The sequence below is a fragment of the Mycteria americana genome, chromosome 6 (assembly GCF_035582795.1).
Source record: "Mycteria americana isolate JAX WOST 10 ecotype Jacksonville Zoo and Gardens chromosome 6, USCA_MyAme_1.0, whole genome shotgun sequence".
In the NCBI taxonomy this organism is placed as follows: domain Eukaryota; kingdom Metazoa; phylum Chordata; class Aves; order Ciconiiformes; family Ciconiidae; genus Mycteria; species Mycteria americana.
The window spans coordinates 49,008,488-49,028,408 of NC_134370.1; the positions used below are offsets into that span (position 1 = coordinate 49,008,488).

Below are 19,921 nucleotides of genomic sequence, written 5' to 3' on the forward strand. Positions count from 1 at the left end.
GCTGGCGGTGCCGGAGGGGCGGGGCGGCGGGAAGGGCCCCGGGGCGGGCAGAGGGTGTCCGGGCCGGCGGCAGCGCAGAGGGCGGCCACAGCCGCCATGGCCTCCCCGTCTGCCGCCCGCCGCGGCGCGCATGCGCAACCAGCACCAATCAGCGCTGGGCGGGAGGGGGCGGGGCAGCATTTCCCAGCGTGCCCTTCGCCTTCCGGGGCGCAGGGGGGTCGCGCCCCCGTTGCTGGGCGATGGCGAGGCGGGTTGAGGCTTCCGCGGGAGCAGGCCGCGGCCCGGCCCCTGCGGTCGCCGAGGCTTGAGCTCAGGCGGTTGTCGCTCTCCTGACCGTACTCCGTCGTGCCTCTACCGGTATATAAACGTTGCTTGTTTCCGTTTTGGAAATCTCCGGGGTTTCTCGGGTCTGTTCTCTGCCTCAGCGGCCTTTTGAAGCTGTTTTCAGCGTAACTGCGGAGTTTAAAAGCTAATAAAATAACTAAGTACGCCTGTAAACTGCTTGCTTTCCAATGGCTTCTTAGCTGGTTCTCCAGAGCTGTGTTTGGGTAAGAGGAAAGCGCGGCTCAGAATGTTGCGCTTCTGTTTCATCGCTAATAGCCCTTTTTGAAAGCTGCCTATTAAGAAATCATGTGCTATTCCCCAGGCTTTAACATGTGGATGCTTCAGTGAGTTAATTGTCATTCAGTAATCATAAGGGAAGTGGGTGTTTTCCTTGCTGTGATGGCGTTAACTTAATTTTAATTAGATACGGATAAACATGTAAAGTGTTGCAGTAGCGTTGAAATCGCCTAGCCAATAGGCATGCTGGATTTCCTTGCCTCTAATTACTCTTGCTAATCAGTGCATAGAAGCTCAAGCTGATAACGTGCTCCTATCCTAGCAATTTTATATAAACACACTGAGAAACCTCACAGGCCGAGTTAAACATATTAATTCCAAGCAGAGTGTGGAAAAAGAACATGGTATTGCTGTTGTGTTGCAGCTGATGGGTGCCAGGAGGTTAGAAAGGACGTTTGTGCTCCTGCATCTCGGTGCGGAGGTCAGACTGACGTGCACCTGCCACGCAAGCCTGATCTGAATCAACCTGCGAAGGGTCCTAAATTAAACCCACTGCTGAATCATCCCGGGGAGCGACCGAAGGGGTAAATTCCCCTCTCTCGGGAATCCAGCCCCCTCACTCCAATGTCCAAATTGGTGCTGAAAATAAGGGCAATGTAAACGTCTCTTTCTTCCTTTTTGTTCTACCCAAAACACTTCCAAGTAACATCCTCCGAATAACACGGATGTGGGTAACATTGAACAAACTTTACTGAATCCCAGCGTAACGTCTTTGCTGGAAACACATTTTTCAGATTTTTTTAAGAAGCGAATTTATTCTTTGCAAATTACTCATTAAGCAGAGATGTTTGCGTCGATTCTACGGAGAACGCTTTTCCTCGCCAGAATAGTCGTTTGTGATTTATCGGTGCAGCAGCGGTGCAGGGAAGCTGGGAGGAGGCAGGAGACCTGAATTAAAGCTGCTCGCTCGGCCTGCCTTCGAAGTGGCCGCCTCAGCCTGCGGATCGCTTTGCTCGGCTCCGGTGGGGGAGCGAGCAGTTCTGACATTCGCATCCCTGAGAAGGTGTTTTCACTTGGTGGCTGTTGTGTTCTGCGTCTCATTCACTGTTTTGTTTTTTACCTTATCTGCTAGGGAGTAATTTCTAGTGCTGCTGTAAATATGTAGTGGTACAATAGGAAGTAAGATGATAATGCTTGCCTCAGGGCTCCAAAATTTTTAATTATTAAAATGTCTTCCTGCATTTATTACTCACCAGAGAGTGTGAAGGGAGACCAACTCAGCTGCAGGTTGCGTGTCTTCCCAGCAGTTAGCATGAAAGGTACATTTATTGTAAATTCTGGACCACGTTCAATGCGTGAGAGTGTATCTTTGTTTTGGGGGCATTGGGCTTTACCAGAACACTTTTGTGGCCTCCCTGTGCAAGTTTTAGTGTTCTGTTTACCAGTATCCAAGAGAAAATTGTAATTAAATGGGAGGAGTAGACTACTGCTATGCTTAAAGGTCTGCTGATGCTTGAGAGCTTTGCGGATCAGAATCTGAGTGTTCATCCTCGGACTGAATTACTCTGGGTCCTGCATAGCCCAGGCTTAAATCCATGCCCTCGGGAATACATTGGCATTGGAGCCCTGCTGTGCTAGCCTCTGTCGGAGGCACTGTTAGTCAAGCAGCTTTGTTTTTCTGTGCTTGTAGAGTTTGATTGGAGCATGGAGCCCTTCTCGCCGCCAGAACCAGGGTTTCCTGCAGAAAAGAGCTCATCTGTCACGCAGAAAAAATCCCATGTCCTGGTGGGTGTGACTGGAAGCGTGGCTGCCCTGAAGCTGCCTCTCCTCATCGCCGAATTGCTGAAAATCCCTGCGGTGAGTAAATCTATTGGTAGAATCCTTGTAAAGTTGGTGTTATCCTGTTTCTCATCTCAAGGAGAGACTGCATGGCTTCTGTTGAAATGAAAAGTTCCTTCTGGCTTTGAGCCCTTTAGTTTGAAAATTTGTTGGAGGAGGGATCCTCCTGTTTTTAATAATAGATTAATACTTTTTCCTATCATTTGATACTTCTTTATACTTAAGAGTTAGCTTTAAATCAGGTTTTAAGGGCAGTAGCTCTTCCTGGATATTTCTATAGGCAAACCTAGATCTGAAATAAGAAAGTAGCGTTGTTCAGTTCACCTTGCTTCATTCTCTCAAAAATGATTGAATAGGTCCTTGCTTTGTTTTTTTTTTCCTGGAATATGTCCTCGTCAGTCAAATTATCAGGTATGGCTACAGGCACAGGTAGATGCTTTCTGGAACTTGAAATCTCTAATTAGGACTTTGCAGTTTTCCATAGGTGAGGTGTGGAGTTTGCAAAGATGGGCGCTGCTGTCTGACCGACAAACGGAAACCAGATCATGTAAAAACAGAAATAGAAAATACAAGCTGCCGTATGTGTCTGTGCTGTTTTTTGTTTGTTTTTTTTTTTTTAACTAGAGGTTATTGTCTGGCGAAACAGAGGTGTCCAGCAGAGGCCACTAGTGACTAGAATCAGGGAGGCAAATGTGCTAACTTTTGCTGTAGAATAAAGTTAGAGGAAAAAGTAGAAAACCTTTAGCTTTTAAGAAATGAAGCAAATGTTTTGGAGCAGTGAAATGAAAGAGTGGCAGGAGCAAGAGGGTGCATTTACATATCCAGATATATTAGATTGCTTAATGAATATCCTTTTGGATGATTTAGGAGGTTTTACCTGTAGATGCGTTAACACAGAGTCAGAAGAGGTGCAGTCCTCAATTAACTCTGAAATATCTCATTGATGTTGATATCCAAGCTGGAAAGAGTACTGAAGGTGTGGCGAGCTGTTGGGCGCCTGTTCTGCCAGTTGGGCTGGCATTGTGTGTTGCAAAGAGGGGCCTCAGTTAATTTATTACTTGACCTGAAGTGATTAGTGAGGCCAAAGGTCGTAGCCTGGAATGAGAGGGCCAGAGACAAATGATGCCAGGGAACGGGTGTGACAAGACCAGGGCCAGCTCCAGCAGTTGTGCTCTCGTTAGTGAGGGGTGCAGGATATGCGTCTTCCAATCCTCTGTCTCTCAGATTGATGCTGTTGTCTCTTTTCCTTTGCTCTTGGTGCTTGGAACATCCTTCTCTGCAGGTGACAGGAGGAATGCAAGTGATCTACTCCAGGAATCTAGGTTAAACGCGTTCCTTCTCTCTGAGGGTCTGATTTGTAATTAAAAACTGCAGATGGCTGGACCTGAATTCTCTGTGAAGGCCCATAGGTTCTATGACATCTGTTGCAGGCTGTGTGCCTGCTTTTGTTGCATAAAAAGTGAAAGTGAAGTATCCAGTCCAGGAGCTTCTGGTACTTAATTTGTTAATTAAAATTATTTATTTACTCATTTCTGATGTGATTTCATGGCCTGACCTAAAGCCTGCTGAGTCAGTGTAACTTTTCTATTGAGTTTGTTAAGTCCTGCATAAGCCTGTTGCATCAATTTCTTTACTGATGGAACAGAACTTTAAAAAGCCATTGGTGGAAGCAGGGCAGGAGCAGAGGAAGGCTTTGATACCAAAGGAGATGTGGTCAGAGGCTTGAAACGGGAGTGGTTAGTTTAAATTGATGTTTTGGCTAAAATAATCCTTGGTGAACAACTTGGCAGTGTGATTTTGCGCTCATTAAACTTTAACATCTCCTTGCGGGTAGTAATGGATGTGACTACATCTTACTGCCTTTTGTTTAACCTCTTTGAAGATCTAGGAAATTTATACAGCATCAGCTTACGCCTTTCAGGTTATTACCCTTGCACCTGGTGTTATGGGGAGACAGCACATAGTGTCTTGTCAGGACACTGTGCGTAACTCTTGTGGTTGTGCTACGCTCGCACACATTGTCTCAGGCTGATTCCTAGGATTTTTGAATGGCCTGGCAGGAATATAATGACAAAAATCACATTGGCAGGGTATTGGTTAACAGCAAACTTTTCTGTGGGTGAAGTGTATTGCTCTTGAAGCTAAAGGATGCCATCTGAACTTCTAGGTTTAAATCACATTGTCGAGTCATTTCATTGCACTCCTGCCAGGTAGCCTCTATGTCAGCTTGTAGGTGCCATTTAACAGAGGAGCTACTCATTTTCTTCTGCAGCAGTTGTTACCGAAGCTCGGTCTATGTGTAAAGGTTTTGCTGTCAAAACTGGGCAAGTATGAAAAAACCCCATACACACACCCTTACTCCAAGAAGAAACGGCTGTGATGGGAGAATCCTCTAACAGACCAACAATATTGCGTGAACACAGGAGAGCAGTTTTGCAGTAAAGTTTATTCTGGAGAATTACCTTAAGTGGTCCAAGTAAAAGAACTCTTAACTAGTCTAAACTGTCTCCCGTAAAGGAGTTTGAGTGTGGCTAGACTGACTTTAAGCAGAGATATAACCACAGGTGAACAGAGGCTGTGCCAGGTAAATAGAAGGAAAAAAACTATGTAGGCTAAAGTGATCTTGAGAACACTGATCTCTTTCCAATGCAGCTGGAGGGACTTGAAGGACTTGCTCAGAACAAGGGATCCAGGAGCCCACCCCAGCAGAAAACCTTAATTAGGGAGAACATTTAACTAATAGAGTTCTAATTAATAGACTTTCTTGGGGGAGTGGTGGAGTCACCACCACTCAGAGTCCTTGAACATGCCCTTCTGGTATGCTCTAGCTTATAGTGGGTTAGATGCAGTACTCGATAGCCAGCTATTCCTGGGCTTATGCTTTGAAGAAGTAGGCATTTTTTTAAGACCAGAGATGGTTATGAAACTATCTTAAAAAAATTTTAAAAAGCAGAGTGTCTCTTGGGGATTTTTGTGTATCCTTTAGCCTTACAAGGGTATTTCTTGTGCCATTATTCAAAATTTTCTAGACAATTGAAGTAGCAAGTAACAAGATATGCCATAAGGTAGGTAGAGTTGGATCACCTGAAAACCCTTGTATCATTATGGCTAACTGTAAAATAAGAATACCACTAACAAACATTACTGCTGAAAACTTTTCATGCAGACCTGGCCTACTGGTGCCATTTCAGAGAGCAAACGTGCTCCTTTAGACTGCATATTGCTCTTTAAAATCACCAAATAAATAGTATCTTGCAGACTGCGAGGTTAACACCTCATTGAAGCCCATGGCATAGCAGAGAGCAGCATTAGCACCTTTGCAGGTGTTGCTGCTTGGCTCCAAACAGCTTCCTGTGAGGTGAGGTTAATATGGAAACAATATGGTTAATTGCTGTGAATATGATCTTCACACTCAAAAGCACTAGAAACGCAGCTGTGATTCCAAGCTAGTGTTGCTTGAAAAAGAGCAGACATTTAGAAGAGGCAAAGAACCAAACATATAGTACCAAATACTGGTGTTATGTGCTATGTTTTCCCATTACTTTTTCTTCAGGAAATGGGAAAAGTTACCAAAGACCATGATATGCTAAGGCTGGGATTTTCCACTGCTCCAAGCTGTTATCCAAGTCACGTAGGGTGCAGATAATCAACACTGCTCCATTCCCAGTTGAATAGATAGTGTTGGGGAGATAGGTTAATGTGTTTTGTCACTTCGGCCGCTGCTGTTGAAGATAGCTTCTTGGAGGTTGGAGGTTTTCGGCAGTCTGTTTTAGCAAGAGTGCGCAGACTGAGTGCTTCATCAGTTTTGTACCTCAGGCTGCAGTTTTCTAGTGGGAAGGAGTTGTTGGTGAGGCTGACTTCTCCCCATCTCTCTGTTGGGCTAACAAAACCATGCAGTGGGTTGCACTGTGAACTGCATGAAGGAGCAGACAGTGGTTGAAAGTGGCCAATAACAAGGAAAAGGGTTATTTTTCACTGTAACTGGTGGCCTGAGGTGCATCTTCCACATTAACAGTCTTTTCAGAGCCCTCCCTCCATGTGTTGGCCCGTCTATTGGCTGTTTTTAAGGTACATCCTTGGGAGGAATTGCAAATGGAAATATGATTGCATGTGCCACATGGGTGATCAGCGCACGCAGAGCCGGTCCGACACTGGCTCTACCTTGCGGCTGATCCCGGTGTGTGCAGAGCACCTCTGCTTCACTGCGTGTGGCAAGCAGCTGTTTGTGACATTTGTCAGAGCTACAGCTTTGAGCAGGTCATGCGACATGTAGAAACCAGGGAAAAAAACCCCTTTTCCACTTGTTAAGATTTCTGCAGGAGGAAATGAAAGGATCTCATGTTGTAGGGCATCTCAGCACCTCGTGACTGTGCGTGTCAAATAAACGTCCAAGCGACATGATAGGATTTCCCCAGTATGTACCATATAACTGCAAGTTCCACTGGCTTTCAACAAGGCAGGCAGGTTTATCTAAGATTTTGGAGAGAACCTTCATATACTTTCACCCAGGCTCTCTTTCCTTTGTGGAAGCCACTGGTTTACTGTTTTGGCTGCACAGAAGCCCTGTGCTATGAACATGCCTACACAGAGGTTTTCCTTTTTCCAACACCTGACCTTGATAGGAAGGATAGCTGGAAGACACAACCTTGACTTGTTTCTGGTATTTTTACCTCTGGCTGGAGCAAGTCTGATTAACATGGTTGTAAAAAGTAGTATCCAGTAGTCCGTAGCTACCTCCCCGCCTTTGTCACCAGGAGGTCATTGAGAGAGAGAGAGAGAGAGATGGGCAGAAAGAGACATAGAGGTGCACAACACGGTCCATTAGACCAAGAAATCATACTCTGTCTTCCAAAGCCACCCTTCCTTGTGAAGCCTTGTGCAGCAGAGGTGGGCTTGCTTTGCGCTGGTGGTGCTGAGCCCCAGCTAGCCAGGTTGTCCTTCAGCAGGACTTTAGATCACTCAGCACTGTGCTTTCTCTTGGCAGAGAGCTTCCTCTTGGCTCTGAGTGTGGGAAGAGTGATCCTGCAAGTGCTATGTAGGCATGCCACCCCTCAGCACTCCTCTGTGCTGTGATTTAGGGAATCCACTGAAGCAAGATGCTCTCCTACTCCCTTTGGCAGGCGTCTTTTGAGATTAAAGGGCATCTTTCACAGAGTTTTGGTTTGCTGCTTGTTGTTGTCTCTTTGAAGTTCTGTGCAGAACTGCATCTCATTCTGACCTGCTCTGTCCTTTCTGCTGTCCCCGTTGTGAACTGGCCATGTGACCATGTTTGGCAGGCTGTGACTAATCACCTGCCTGTTTTAGGGCGGCAGTAAAATGAGTCTTTGGCTCCTGTGAACACCTGCAGTGGCCTGGCCTTTCAGCTGTGAATAGGTGCAGTTATGCACATGTGCATAGTAGGGAAAAGTCCTCTGAGAATCCACACAGCTTTCAAAATCTTTGTTGCTCGAGCCTTCCTCCTCTACCCAGCTTCACAGGATTGTCCTCAGGTCTAACTATTAATCTGTCTTTCTCTTTCTTTTCTGATTAGCTCGAAGTGAAGGTGGTCACTACTGAGAGAGCAAAGCATTTCTACAGTGCCCAGGAGATTCCTGTCACCCTCTACAGCGATGAAGATGAATGGCAGGTGAGTTGTGCTTCCTTTGGAGACTGCAAGGGCTTCTGTCCTGTCCCCACTAGCCACATGTTTTATAATTCAAGTAGTTCTGTCATGCACTCATGCCTTCTACTTGCAGATGTCCAATGGGTCATGCTTCAGGGAAAAAAAGCAGGCTCCCTGGGAGATTCACTCAGTTGTTCAAGTGCTGAACAGCAAATAGAAGTGTTCCTCTAAGTTCCTTTGCAAGAGACCACATTTATTTTTTGATCCTGGGCCAAGACTCACTTCTTTGTTCTAGTAATGTATGCTTTGGAATATGGCTTTCAAAGAATGTTGTTCCAACCATGCTGTAAATGAGGAAGAAAAGAGAGGCTGCCCTGACTGTACCAGACAATTTTGTACCGCCCTAGCAGACTTGTAGCAGGCAATGAGGGTAGAAGTGGTCTCTCACCACCCTGGGCTCAGCCGCTATCTGCAGCTCTGAGAGGAGTGTTAGGAAATGTCAAGAAAGCCACTGCAGAGTCGCAGTGAGGGTGTTTGGTGCTTGTCATGAGTCATACGTGTCATGAAGGCAACAGCTTAATTCTCCCTAACACTACGTACATCTACAGATGTCGTTGACATTCACAAAACTACCCACGCCGCTTTAAAACTCAGCCTGCTGTCTGACTGGGTAACCTTGTGCTGGTAGGGCCACCCTGGTGTAGTGGTGCAGAGGAAGGCCAGTACCTGGAGATGTCGTGCACCAGTGTAATTGGTGGCTGGAAGAAAGAGAGATTCTCCTGGTGGAAGTGGTGTTTGTCTCAGAGGTGTCCGCATCTGTGCTCGTGTGCATGCATAGAAGAGCCATTCCAGTAAGGGATAGCTCAGTTGTCAGGGCTGTGAACATCTCTAGACTCTGTAAAACGGCTTTTTCTCTTGACTACAGTTTTGCTGACATGCTTTGAGAGTCCCTGAGTATAGAGAGGTTCATTGTATAAACATCAACATTTGTTTTTCTATACATTTTATCTCTACTTTGCAGTACTGATCTGAGTACAAGGTGATCTACTCTTTACCAGTACTCTTGCCAATGCATTCATACGTGAGCATTGCTTTTATGTGGAGAGAAGCATGCTAATGGCAATGGCCAGGAAGCTTTTGGCTGGTCTAGGAAATTGGTGGAGATCTGCTGGGTCCCAGGGTGCTACAGCTCCAGGCAAAGTTATTTCCAAGGAATCCTCGGTGGGGTGATAGAAGAGAAGCAGGTCAGGCATTGAGGTCTGCTGGCACACTGGAAAGCAGGCATGGAGCCCTTATAACATGCTGTTCTGACAGAAGAGTGGGAAATAAGCCTGCTCAGCATCTGTTTGTGAGAGACTTTATTCTGAAAATAAAAATAAATTTTAAGTGCTTCTAGAAAAAAAATAGAAGTGAGTGGAGGAGCTGGGAAAGGTGTCAGGAAGCACCAGCTTTCCGGATGCTGTCTTTTTGTTGTGGTTTCCAGTGACTCAGAGAAGGAACAGTTTGTGGCCCTGATGCACCTCTTGCTGGCCTGTGGTTGTGTGTGTCCTCTGGGGATTAAGCACCTGATGTTGTTTGCTGCTTCTCTTGACACTTTCCCAGTTAACTGCACTCTTAAAAGACCAGGACTCTCTTGAACAACTCAGGGTGTTAGTGATAATAGAAATACTCACTTGAGAGATTCTAAATCGCATGGGTTCCTCAGGAAATGTGAGCCCTGGTTTGGTCCTGTCTGGCTTCAGTTAGCTGGTAGGATGGAGCTCTTTTCCCCGCTCAGATGTGCTACATGTTGAGGGAGCTCTTATGAACATTTCTGAAGCTGAGGAATGATGTGGATGGGGAAAGCTCTTTCCTGTGACTTGAAATCTGTGGCTGTTGGACGTGTGAATTGTTGTCTTTGTGGGGAAAGGATACCCGTTTGTAGAGCACCAAGCAGATTTGTGCCATCTGTTAAATGTGCTTCCTAAACGTAGCTGCACACGGCCTTCACTGGAGGAGGGGGGAAGTCAGAAATGTGAGCACTGTGGTTGCAGTCCCTGATTCCCCATGCTGTCAAATCTTGCTTGATGTGAGAATAATTCTTTCCCCCTAAGTTTACATGGTGGTTACTAATGTGGGATTGATAAAGTGCCTGTTGTTCACAGCGTTCATTGTGAGGGTTTGGTAATCTGGATCTTGTCTCATCCACAGCTGTGGAAAGGCCGTTCAGACCCAGTCTTGCACATCGAGCTCAGACGGTGGGCTGACCTCATGTTGGTGGCACCTCTTGATGCAAACACGCTGGCAAAGCTCGCAAACGGCATCTGTGACAACCTGCTGGTGAGTAACTGGAGCTCTGCCTGAGAGTTCTCTCACCTCCCAGCATTAAACTGTCTGACCTTTCTTTCATGGAAACTCTTCTGCTTCTACAGCATTGAGAACAGTGAGATTTGCATGTTTTGCTCCTGCTTTGTATGCTTTTGTCTCTCTTCCTCCAGTATGGTTCCCCTATTCCTTCTCAAACAGTGGTTCTTTCCTTCCCTGACCTACATCCCTTTCCACTCCTCGGCTCTGTCAGTCTCTTCCATTATTTCCCAGTCCCTGCTTTGTGCCTTTCCCGCTTCTTGCGATGGGTGGTATTTCTCTCTTTCTGCCTCCACCCTCTCTCCGTCATGCATGTACACACACATGCGTGCACATACACACTCACCCTCACTTTTGAGTTCCTCTCTGCATTTTTTAGATGCAATCTGGAAAGACACCTGTGAGATCAGATAAAATTGTTTACTTCCTGCTACCTCACCTCCTCCCTCACCTAACTGCATAGCACAGAAATTCAAACATGCTCACACTTACCCACCTTCCAGTTTCAGCTACAGGGGATTTTGCTTGTTCAGGCTTGTTTCTCTGGTATTGAAAGTGCTCTGGCTTAAAGGCTGATCAGAAGAGTGTATTAAAAGACAGTGTGCTTCTCTGTTGGGTGATGGGGACCTTCAGCAGGCTGAATGCTTTGTGTCCAGGCATTAGGTCTTTATTAGGAGAAGTCATAAGCATTAATCACCCAAAAGCTCTGCCAGGAAGCTGCAGATCAGCAAATGTTGCTGTGGTGCATCACCCTTCAGTAAGGCAAGGAGGCTAGAATGAGGAATGGAGGGCAGCACATCAGCTCTGGCCGGGCAGCCTTGCACGACCAACTTAGTTGTTCAGGCAAGAGGGAGCGCATACAAATGAACAAAGTACGCCCAGAGCAACAGCTCTCATTTGTATGAGCAGATCACTGGAGATCTGAGGAAAGCCAGAAAGAGCTGTGGGAGGGACAAGCAGTATCTTGTACCAAGGGGACCCAGAAGGACTATAGATGTGACGGTGGTAGAAGGGGGAAGAGCTCAGGAAGGATGTTAGGGATGCATGGCTTTACAAACCCCTGGCAGTCTTATCGGAGAGCCTTGTGGAGGTAAGAGGTAGCTCCGACAAAGGAAAGCAAGTGCTGGAGGCGCTGGTTGGCAAGTTAGAACAGATTCTAGCAGACTTTCCTGTGCTGGGAAGGGTTCAAATCACAGGGCATAAAAAAGGCTGGGCAGAGTTCTTGTAAGTGCTCTACAGTCTGAGCAGACACCCTGCACCAGGGACTGTTGCTACCTGGGAAGCTCCCTTTGCATGATTCGAATGCTGCTAGGCCTAGGGAAACTGATGGACATTGCATTAAGAGCAACCAGCACTTATCTTTTTAAGGAGATGAGGTGATACTGGGTTATCTGGAAGTTCTGTATTACTGAGGAGTCAGATATGATTCCCTGTAGCACGCAGGAGCTGCTAGATGGTTTGTAATCTGCCAGCATCTTCTGCAACAGCCCAGATGTGTTCGTGTTATCCTCTGTTTGTATCCTGGAAGCAGCAGTGATTCCCGTGTGAGGAGTTACGGAGTTGGCATATCATTTAAAAAAGACTCACTTGCCAACTTTGGTGTTTAGCTCTACAGCTGGTTTATCTGAAGTGTTGCCTGGGGATTTCTCTATAGCTGATATGATCTGTGGCCACCCCTCAGCTTCTCTAGGTCTCCCACATGGGCTGGCAGTCTGCATGCATTGTGTTCCAGCTTGGTTTGCTCCAGCAGTTGGGCTGCTTGCTTGGCCCCGAGCCGGAGTAGGATGGGATCTATCCTCTTTGTAGCCTCCCTCATCTTTCTTGCCTGTCAGAGATGAGCTTTGCCGGAATGTAATACAAATTAGTAGCAGCCGTGTGGATCTGCCTGTGCGTTAGTCTAGTTGCACTGACAGATTGAGGCTTTTGGCCCTCTAATGACACCTGGTCTGGGAAAGTGCTTCTTTGCAGGAAAGTGATGAGAAGGAATGAGGAAAGACAACCCATCTCAGAGCTGAACCTCTTGGCTTCTCTTGCAGACTTGTGTGATCCGTGCTTGGGATCTGAGCAAACCTCTGCTCTTCTGCCCAGCTATGAACACAGCCATGTGGGAACATCCCATCACAGCTCAGCAGGTGGAGCAGCTGAAAGGCTTTGGCTACACAGAGATCCCCTGTGTGGTGAAGAAACTAGTGTGTGGAGATGAAGGTCAGTCCTTTTGCATGTCTTCTGACTGGTTTCCTGCACAAGTGCTGCTTTTATCCTGAAGGGATGTGCATTCTTTTGCCCGTGGCCTTCAAGATGTTGGACTGTGGGGAGCAGGTGCTCACTGTCAGGGTTTATACAAACAAACTGAAGCTTTGCCCTATGCTAACTGATATCTATTATTCTTGTTCATTAATTTTTAAGTAGTCTTAAGAGACCATCCAAGCGAGGCTTTCAAATGAGCCGTTAGATAGGCCTGATACTTAAAAGAAATACTCATTCAAGAAGAGAGTAGATCAAAGAGAAGGAAGGCTTTGCGGTGAGCATTATCAGCCTGGGATTTGGGTGTCCTGACCTTGCCCTCTACTGTGACTGTGGGCTGTTTTCATCATGCCTCAGTTCCTCATCTGTAACAGAGGGATAATATCTTATCCCCCAGAGCCGACAGTGAGAATAAGCGCTTTGCAGACGTGGCTGAGGGTGTAGCTGGATATGCATTTAACATTTGTTGTTGTTTGTTGCCTGGGTTACTTTTCAGCTTCCCAATCGAGTTTTGATTTGGGGTTTTGACATCAGACTTATCTGTGAAGTGAAAGAGGGGGGTAGGGAAAGCTGTCACACTCAGTTTCAAAAGACTTAACTTGCAGTGCTAAGAAATACTAAGAAATGCTAAGAAACGGTCTCATTTGTATTTTAGGAGCTGCTTTAAATTGAGGTATTTTGACTTTTGGGAGGTTTTGAGAAGGGTTTTTATACAAGCAATTTGGATGAATGCATTCACTTTTTATCAAAATTTTCTTGGACAAATGGTCTGTAAAATGTCACCCAGTTCTAGCCATAATAGGAAATGTGCTATTACCTGCACAGTAGTATACTCATACTTTTTGTTTAACAACCCCAACTCTAGTAGGATTTTAACTGCTCTGTCAGATAGTTCACTAAACAGTCTGTAGTGAAGACAGGATGTTAAAATGTTCTTCGTGGTTAAATTCTAGGCTGGCTTAGTTTCTGAATTCTTAGGTAGATGCAGTGCTTCTAGAGAATGTTTTTTTGGAGCTGAAGACCAAGAAATATTTACAGTTAGGTAAGTGTAGTCAAGTAACTCAGGCATCAGTTGAAATACCCTTGACAATTATGCTTCCACTGGGATTTTAGACCTGATTACATCAAATTTCTTACATACTTGTAATAATGTTAAGGGAAAACGCCCAGAAGAGGTCATTCTGCACAGACATTTTGGCAGAAGTCGAAAGGCCATCTGGCATAGCTGCTTTGTCCTTTATTTTTTCCCTTCATCTCTTTTAGTACATATATAGGATCTCTATTCCTGTAGTAAGCAGCTGAGTGCCTCTTAATGGGTAATGTGCTTATTCTTGCAGGTTCCTGCACCTGGGGCAGAGCTGTGGTGTTGTCATCCCTGTTTCACAGATGGGGATCTGAGATACAAAAGGGCCACATGGGTTGACTCACCAGCACAAACAGAATAGAGTTGGGTGTTGAAAACGGTTTCCACCTTCTGCTGCTCTGCCTTGCCCCTTTCCTGGGGGTTGCTGCCCTTGCGACAGGGATGTGTGAGCCACATGAGAAGCAGTATGTGAATTGCTGTGGTTTGTAGCTCAGAATGGCGAAGTAAACCAGCGTTGATCGGAGTTACCTCATTACACCAGCAGTCATTTGGGAACTGCTTCATATTCAGTTCAGCTGTCTCTACTATGAGAACAAACTCCTGAAGGAGCTTGTAGGAGAGGGATGGCACTGTAAGAGCAGTCCAAGCTGGGGCAGTAAATAGCCACATCTGACTCGACTCCGCTTGTATTTGTGAGTCAATTCACAACATGATTTTCCTGTTGGCAAACACCAGGATTTTCCTGACAGTATGTAGGAAAATTATGGCAAAGCAGTTGTTGTGGTTTAACCCCAGCCGGCAACTAAGCACCACCAGCTGCTCACTCACTCCCCCCCCAGCAGGATGGGGGGAGAGAATTGGAAGGGCAAAAGTGAGAAAACTTGTGAGTTGAGATAAAGACAGTTTAATAATTGAAATAGTAAAAAATTGTAAGGAAAAGGAAAATAACAGAGCGAGAGAAATAATACCCAAGAAAGACAAGTAATGCAAATAAAAACAATTGCTCACCACCACCGACTGATGCCCAGCCAGTCCCTGAGCAGCAGCCCCCCCCCCAACTTGCCCCCTAGTTTTATTGCTGAGCATGATGTCATATAGTGTGGAATATCCCTTTGGTCAGTTGGGGTCAGCTGTCCCAGCTGTGTGCACCCCCAGCCTACTTGCTGGTGGGGCGGCGTGAGAAGCGGCAGAAAAGGCCTTGACTCTGTGTAAGCACTGATCGGCAGTAATGAAAACATCCCTGTGTTATCAACACTGTTTCCAGCACAAATCCAAAACATAGCCCCGTACTAGCTACTGTGAAGAAAATTATCTCGATCCCAGCCAAAACCAGCACAGCAGTAATGGACTCCAGGTCTCTGAAGACCCAAGACTGTCTCCACCACTGACTTTTTCCTTGGTTCCCCTCATTTTTCAGGCCTTTCACCCCAAGGCCTCTTCTTCCACACTCATTTTGGTTTTGTGGGTTTCGTGCACAAAGGGGCTTGCCCAGCTTCTACTCAAGCAGCAGGTAGCAAAGCTCACACATCTGGTGCAGAAGAAAAGAGATTCAGTTTGCACCAGTTTTGTCTGTTGACATTGTGGTTTGTCTTGCTGTAAAAGAGGTTTACCTTCCTCAACTCATGTGGCTGGTCTCACCTGAAATGGGCCAGATCCTGACTGCCGCTGAGTTTCTGCATTACAAGCTTTATCTGATTAATTTTTCTTCCTTCGTAAGTGGGTGTTTTTAGACATAGAGTCCAGCTAAAAGTGAGTTAAAATAACAAATTGAGTTGACAAAATGTTTCCTTGATTGGATAGTTAAATGTAAGCTACCAGCTGTTGGTCTTGATGGTATCCACGTGCTATGATATAAAGAGAGCTTTGAGAGGTGCTGTACCACACATGGGCCTGCAGTAATCTGCCTTTGCAAAAACATTTCCAAACTGCTAGTGTCTTCATCCTTGGCTGGATTTCTAGAGCCTGGCACACTGGAAGATTTCTACCTGTAGGCATGAGCTGTGCTGCAAGACAGGCTGCTTGGCAAGATTTTGCTCTGCTAAACCTAAAAATCCAGCTGTGAATTGCCAAAGATGTTGAGGAAGTGGGTGGTGGAGGACAAAGGCAGGCCTTGGAAATGTTCTCGAAGGGTGTAGCTCTGCCAAACCATGCAGAGGCAGTCAGGGAATTTCTCTTGTTTAGCAGGACCTGTCAGCTGCAGCTCCTTTTCTTGAGGTTAGGAGATCAGAAGGGCCCAAATCTGCCTGCAGCTTGTCCACAGGATGCTTCAGACCTCCTGGGATTTACAGGTCTGAAAAAGGCATAGTGGTGAATGAGTCTTACTTTGCAGAGAAACCCAATTTTCTTGACCTTCCAAAAGTATCATTCCTCTTCACAAATCCTCAGTTATATCCAATTACAACTTCTGTCCCAGACAAGGCTTGCGTGGCTCAACTGTACTGGAAAACTGAGGGGCCGGGCAGATTCAGGGCTGTGATCTGCCCACAAGAGAGCACCTCTCCTTGCTGGTCAGGATGGCCTTTCCCCTTCCCCTCTGTCTCTTGACTGCTTTCAAGTTGTTACTGTTCTTTGGAGGCTGCTGGTTTAGCTGTTCATGTGTGTGCCTGCTAACCCAGCTGTGGAAGCAGACGAGAAAAAAAGAGGAAAACAAAACCTCCCAGAACTAATTTCTGATGACCAGTAAGGCATGTATTTTAAATTATTAGAGCAGTTAGCCAGCAGGACAAAAGATTGATAGAGACCCCGTCTTTTCAGTCTTCCAAGGGAGACAAATGCTGGTGGGAGAAGTATCTTTCCCCAGCCCCAAGCAAATTACAGGAGTGAATGGACTGAGTTCTGAGTGCTGAGTTCAGTACACAAGGTTGGACAAGATGATTTAATGATCTCTGGCCTTGAAATTCTGAACCTAAGTTTAAAAAGTATTTCAGAGGGAAGCAACAGCACAGTGTAGATTAGATGTTCATCTGGCAACTAACCAGTCCAGAAGGAAAAGCTTTTATGTTTTGTTCTGTCTAGCACTCAGTCTTCTCCAAGAATTACTCCCAAGATTCAAGCTGGTGTGAATCCAGGACAGCTTTCTCTAATGTGGGCCTAACTGCAGTCATGGGAATGGTATGAATTCAGCAAGTCTTTTTTTATAGGCAAAGGCCATTTCAAAAAGATGCTGAACACACACAATGTTTACACTGGAGAAAGGAGGTGAAATAGGGTATTTTGCTACCAAACACTTTTTTGGGGCACTTTTGCACACTTGTCCCCAGGGCAGCGTGAGCTATGATAGTAACTCCCTGTGGGGTCAAGGGTTAGACACAGACACCTCTGGAGATGATTCAGAACAGGAGGTACTTATTAAGGTCCTATGAGTTGCCTTCTGAGGTTTCCTGCCTCTCTCGATTGACTGTCTGAGGAGCTTGTGCTCCTGTTTAGACTTCTGAGTTACGAGCCAAACTAAGTTAGCATGAATACTCTTCTCGCTCTCCTCCTGTGATGGCATTCAACAGTGCCACAAAACTGCTGCAGAACCAGGTGGACTGAGCAGATCCTCTGGCCTCCACAGTTGCTTTCTGTTGGGCAAGTCATGAGGAAACACATGGGGATACTTGGTGAGCTTTGCTGTGCTGTGCCACTATTGTGCATCTAATTTTCTGCAGCAGTGCAGCGTGTGGAGAAGAGAGGTGGTGGGACAGGGGAAGCACATGCCTTGTGCTGTCTCTGTGGGACCTGGATTTCACTGTGTGGTTTTGCCTGCAGGTCGAGGTGCCATGGCAGAAGTATGGACCATTGTGGAGAGCGTGAAAAGGATCCTTGAAGAACAACGGGACTTGCCAACGCAGAGTTGATGGCTTGGCATGTAAATTGTATTTGTATGCCTCCCTGATGATTGGAAGATAAACCAACAGGAAGCTGAGTCGAGATGGCATGCATACCTATAGCGTGCTCTTCAACCGAAGGAGTGAAACGGTTGTCTTCCAGCTGGTGCCAAACTGAAATGTGGTACATCACTGCAGACTTTCAGAAACCAAAGCCAAGAACATGCTGCTTTAGTGTGGGAAAACTCTGTGGTATCTCGCAGAGAGGGAGTAACGTTCCACTAGGCCACTTGGCCCCCAGTGTTTCACATGCACTCCTTTCTGAGGAGGCTGCAGAAGGAATGGCCAATGTATTTTGGGTCCAGTGGTTCCCCCAAGAGCAGCTAGAGAGGAAAGTGCTGTGCAAGTCCTGGTGATGGGGTTAATGCCAGTCCCTTCCAGCATGCCAGTGTGGGGACATCCCTGCTCTCCAAAGCCTGGTCCGTAGCTGTGCTGGCTTCACCTTTCCAGCAGGAGTCACCATCTAAAAAGCATTTCTCCTCTGGGAACTTAATAAAAGAGAGCTTTTAATTCTGCCCCTGAAGAATTATCTGTTGTAGCTGCTCTGGGGGGTGTTTGCACCTAACATCATTGCTAAATCATTGTGTCTGCGTGTGGTTTTTATCAGAGATGGGGAAAAAATTTGAAAGAAGCTATCTAGTCCCTGAATTAGCCTTTGCCCTTTTGTATCTATTGACTGGATAGGGATGCAGACGTCAACTGTGAACCAAAATGATACCTGCCCATCTGGGTGCTCCAGTCAGGAAATGAACAGGCTGGGCCCTTGGGGAAAGCCAGGGTGGGTCTTTCCCAAGGGAGTGAAGTCAAACTTCGCCTATGATGATCCTTTTCAGCTTGAAAATTAACCGACTAGCATGAAAAAATTGGGAAATCCTGTGAGCCCTTGGGCCAGACCAGCCAGGGCTCTCCTAGTCTAGCCTTTCCTTGGAAACGTGATTCTGCTCCTGGGGGGAATGGAAGCAAACTGGGGCGCTCGAACACGTCGCTGTAGCAGAGCACTGCTGACCCAGAGAGTTTATTTTTAACTAGACCCAGTCAAATTTAAGGCGTTCAGTACAGAATGTGCATCCTGTCTATGGGGGCAACCTTCAGACTGCTACGCACAAGGGAAGAGGTTATTGGGGTATGTTTGCTTTCCTTATCTATTAATACCACACAAATAAAAACCTCTGAACTTTCCCCTTTTTGGCTCTTCCACTGACAGAGATCCGGGGATTCAGAGCTTTTGGGGATCAAGTCGAAGGATCCTCATGTGAGCAGAGCTTGTGGCTCACACAAAGGGCCGTAGTGGTACCGTGGTCATGAACTTTGCATTTTGCTGGTGAAGTCTTTGTGGTGTGACCTGCATCGTTTGCTCACATTCTGAGCATGGTGAAAGCTATCCACCTATCAGAGAATCTTACTTTAAGCTTATTGAAGGTAGTAGAAGAGATGCTTCTTGGTTTCCATGAGTTTTGTAGTGACCGTTGTTTCTCCTGCTTACAGAGAAATATGTGTTCTGGCAGTTGCAGCTATAACTCAACCTTGGGGCTCTGCTCTGGCTCTGCTATGGATATCTTGTGTGGTTGGAGTTGTTTATCCTTCCTCCTAGTCTGTGACTTGGCAATGCAGAAAACCCGACAGTAAGGTTCCTCATACCAGGTCAAAACACCATGTCCTTGAATAGAGTGTTCATCTGTTACAAGTCTGGTTTGGTGGCTTAAGCTGCTCCAGAAACGTTGGCAGGTATCGTCTGGCTTCTCCTGGCACCAGAGAGTGGGCAAAAGGCGTACAGCGTACGCTGCAGAGTGCAAGCTCTAGTAATTCAGCAGAAAGGAGGTAACGTGGCATTTTTAGATTCTGAACTTACTCCAGGTTGCCTGATAACACACGGAGCTGACACCAGTCTTAGTGGGCTGATCTGTAAGGCAGGAAGAAACTGCTAAGACTACAGAGTTGCCTCTCAGGCTTGTTGAGAGGCTTAAATTAAGGCTTGCAAAGAATTTGCAGATCCCTGAATAAAGGGAGCTAATTCTTTGTCCTGCAAATATATAGGACAGCAATGGAAATGTGTAGCTGAGCAGAGCCTGAGGGAATGAGGGAGCACTTCACAGCAGCCGAAAAACCCACAAAGAAAACTCCTCCGTAGAGGACACCGCTGCCAGTCTGTCTCATCTCTGCTGCAGAAACAGATACTAATTGTGCCACTAAATGATCCTCTGCATAATTGCTGTGATTTCTAATTGGAGGCAGGTCATGATAGCTTTACAGGTTGGGATAAACCTGTGCCCAAACCGCCTTTCCTTCAGGCCAAATAGAAGAAACAGTTAAGTTCCTTTTCGGAGGCAGAGGGCTGAAGCAAGAGCAGCTTCCACCCGTAGCACAGGCACCTGTCCCCAC

General features: G+C 46.2%; 1 protein-coding gene across 4 annotated transcripts; it reads left to right on the plus strand.

Moving 5' to 3' along the window:
* The first annotated feature begins 195 nt into the window (after positions 1–195).
* PPCDC (phosphopantothenoylcysteine decarboxylase) lies at positions 196–18,057 on the plus strand. Of its 4 annotated transcripts, none has more exons than XM_075505665.1 (6): positions 196–357; positions 2,252–2,418; positions 7,931–8,026; positions 10,193–10,321; positions 12,382–12,550; positions 17,424–18,057. In XM_075505665.1, the coding sequence occupies exons 2-6, from the start codon at positions 2,266–2,268 to the stop codon at positions 17,510–17,512; spliced, it is 636 nt and encodes a 211-aa protein (XP_075361780.1). In that variant the 5' UTR covers positions 196–357; positions 2,252–2,265; the 3' UTR covers positions 17,513–18,057. The 4 variants fall into 4 exon arrangements, with proteins under 4 accessions (XP_075361780.1, XP_075361783.1, XP_075361781.1 ...); XM_075505666.1 differs by lacking the exon at positions 196–357 and adding an exon at positions 381–548; XM_075505667.1 differs by lacking the exon at positions 196–357 and adding an exon at positions 1,489–1,624.
* Positions 18,058–19,921: the final 1,864 nt, after the last annotated feature.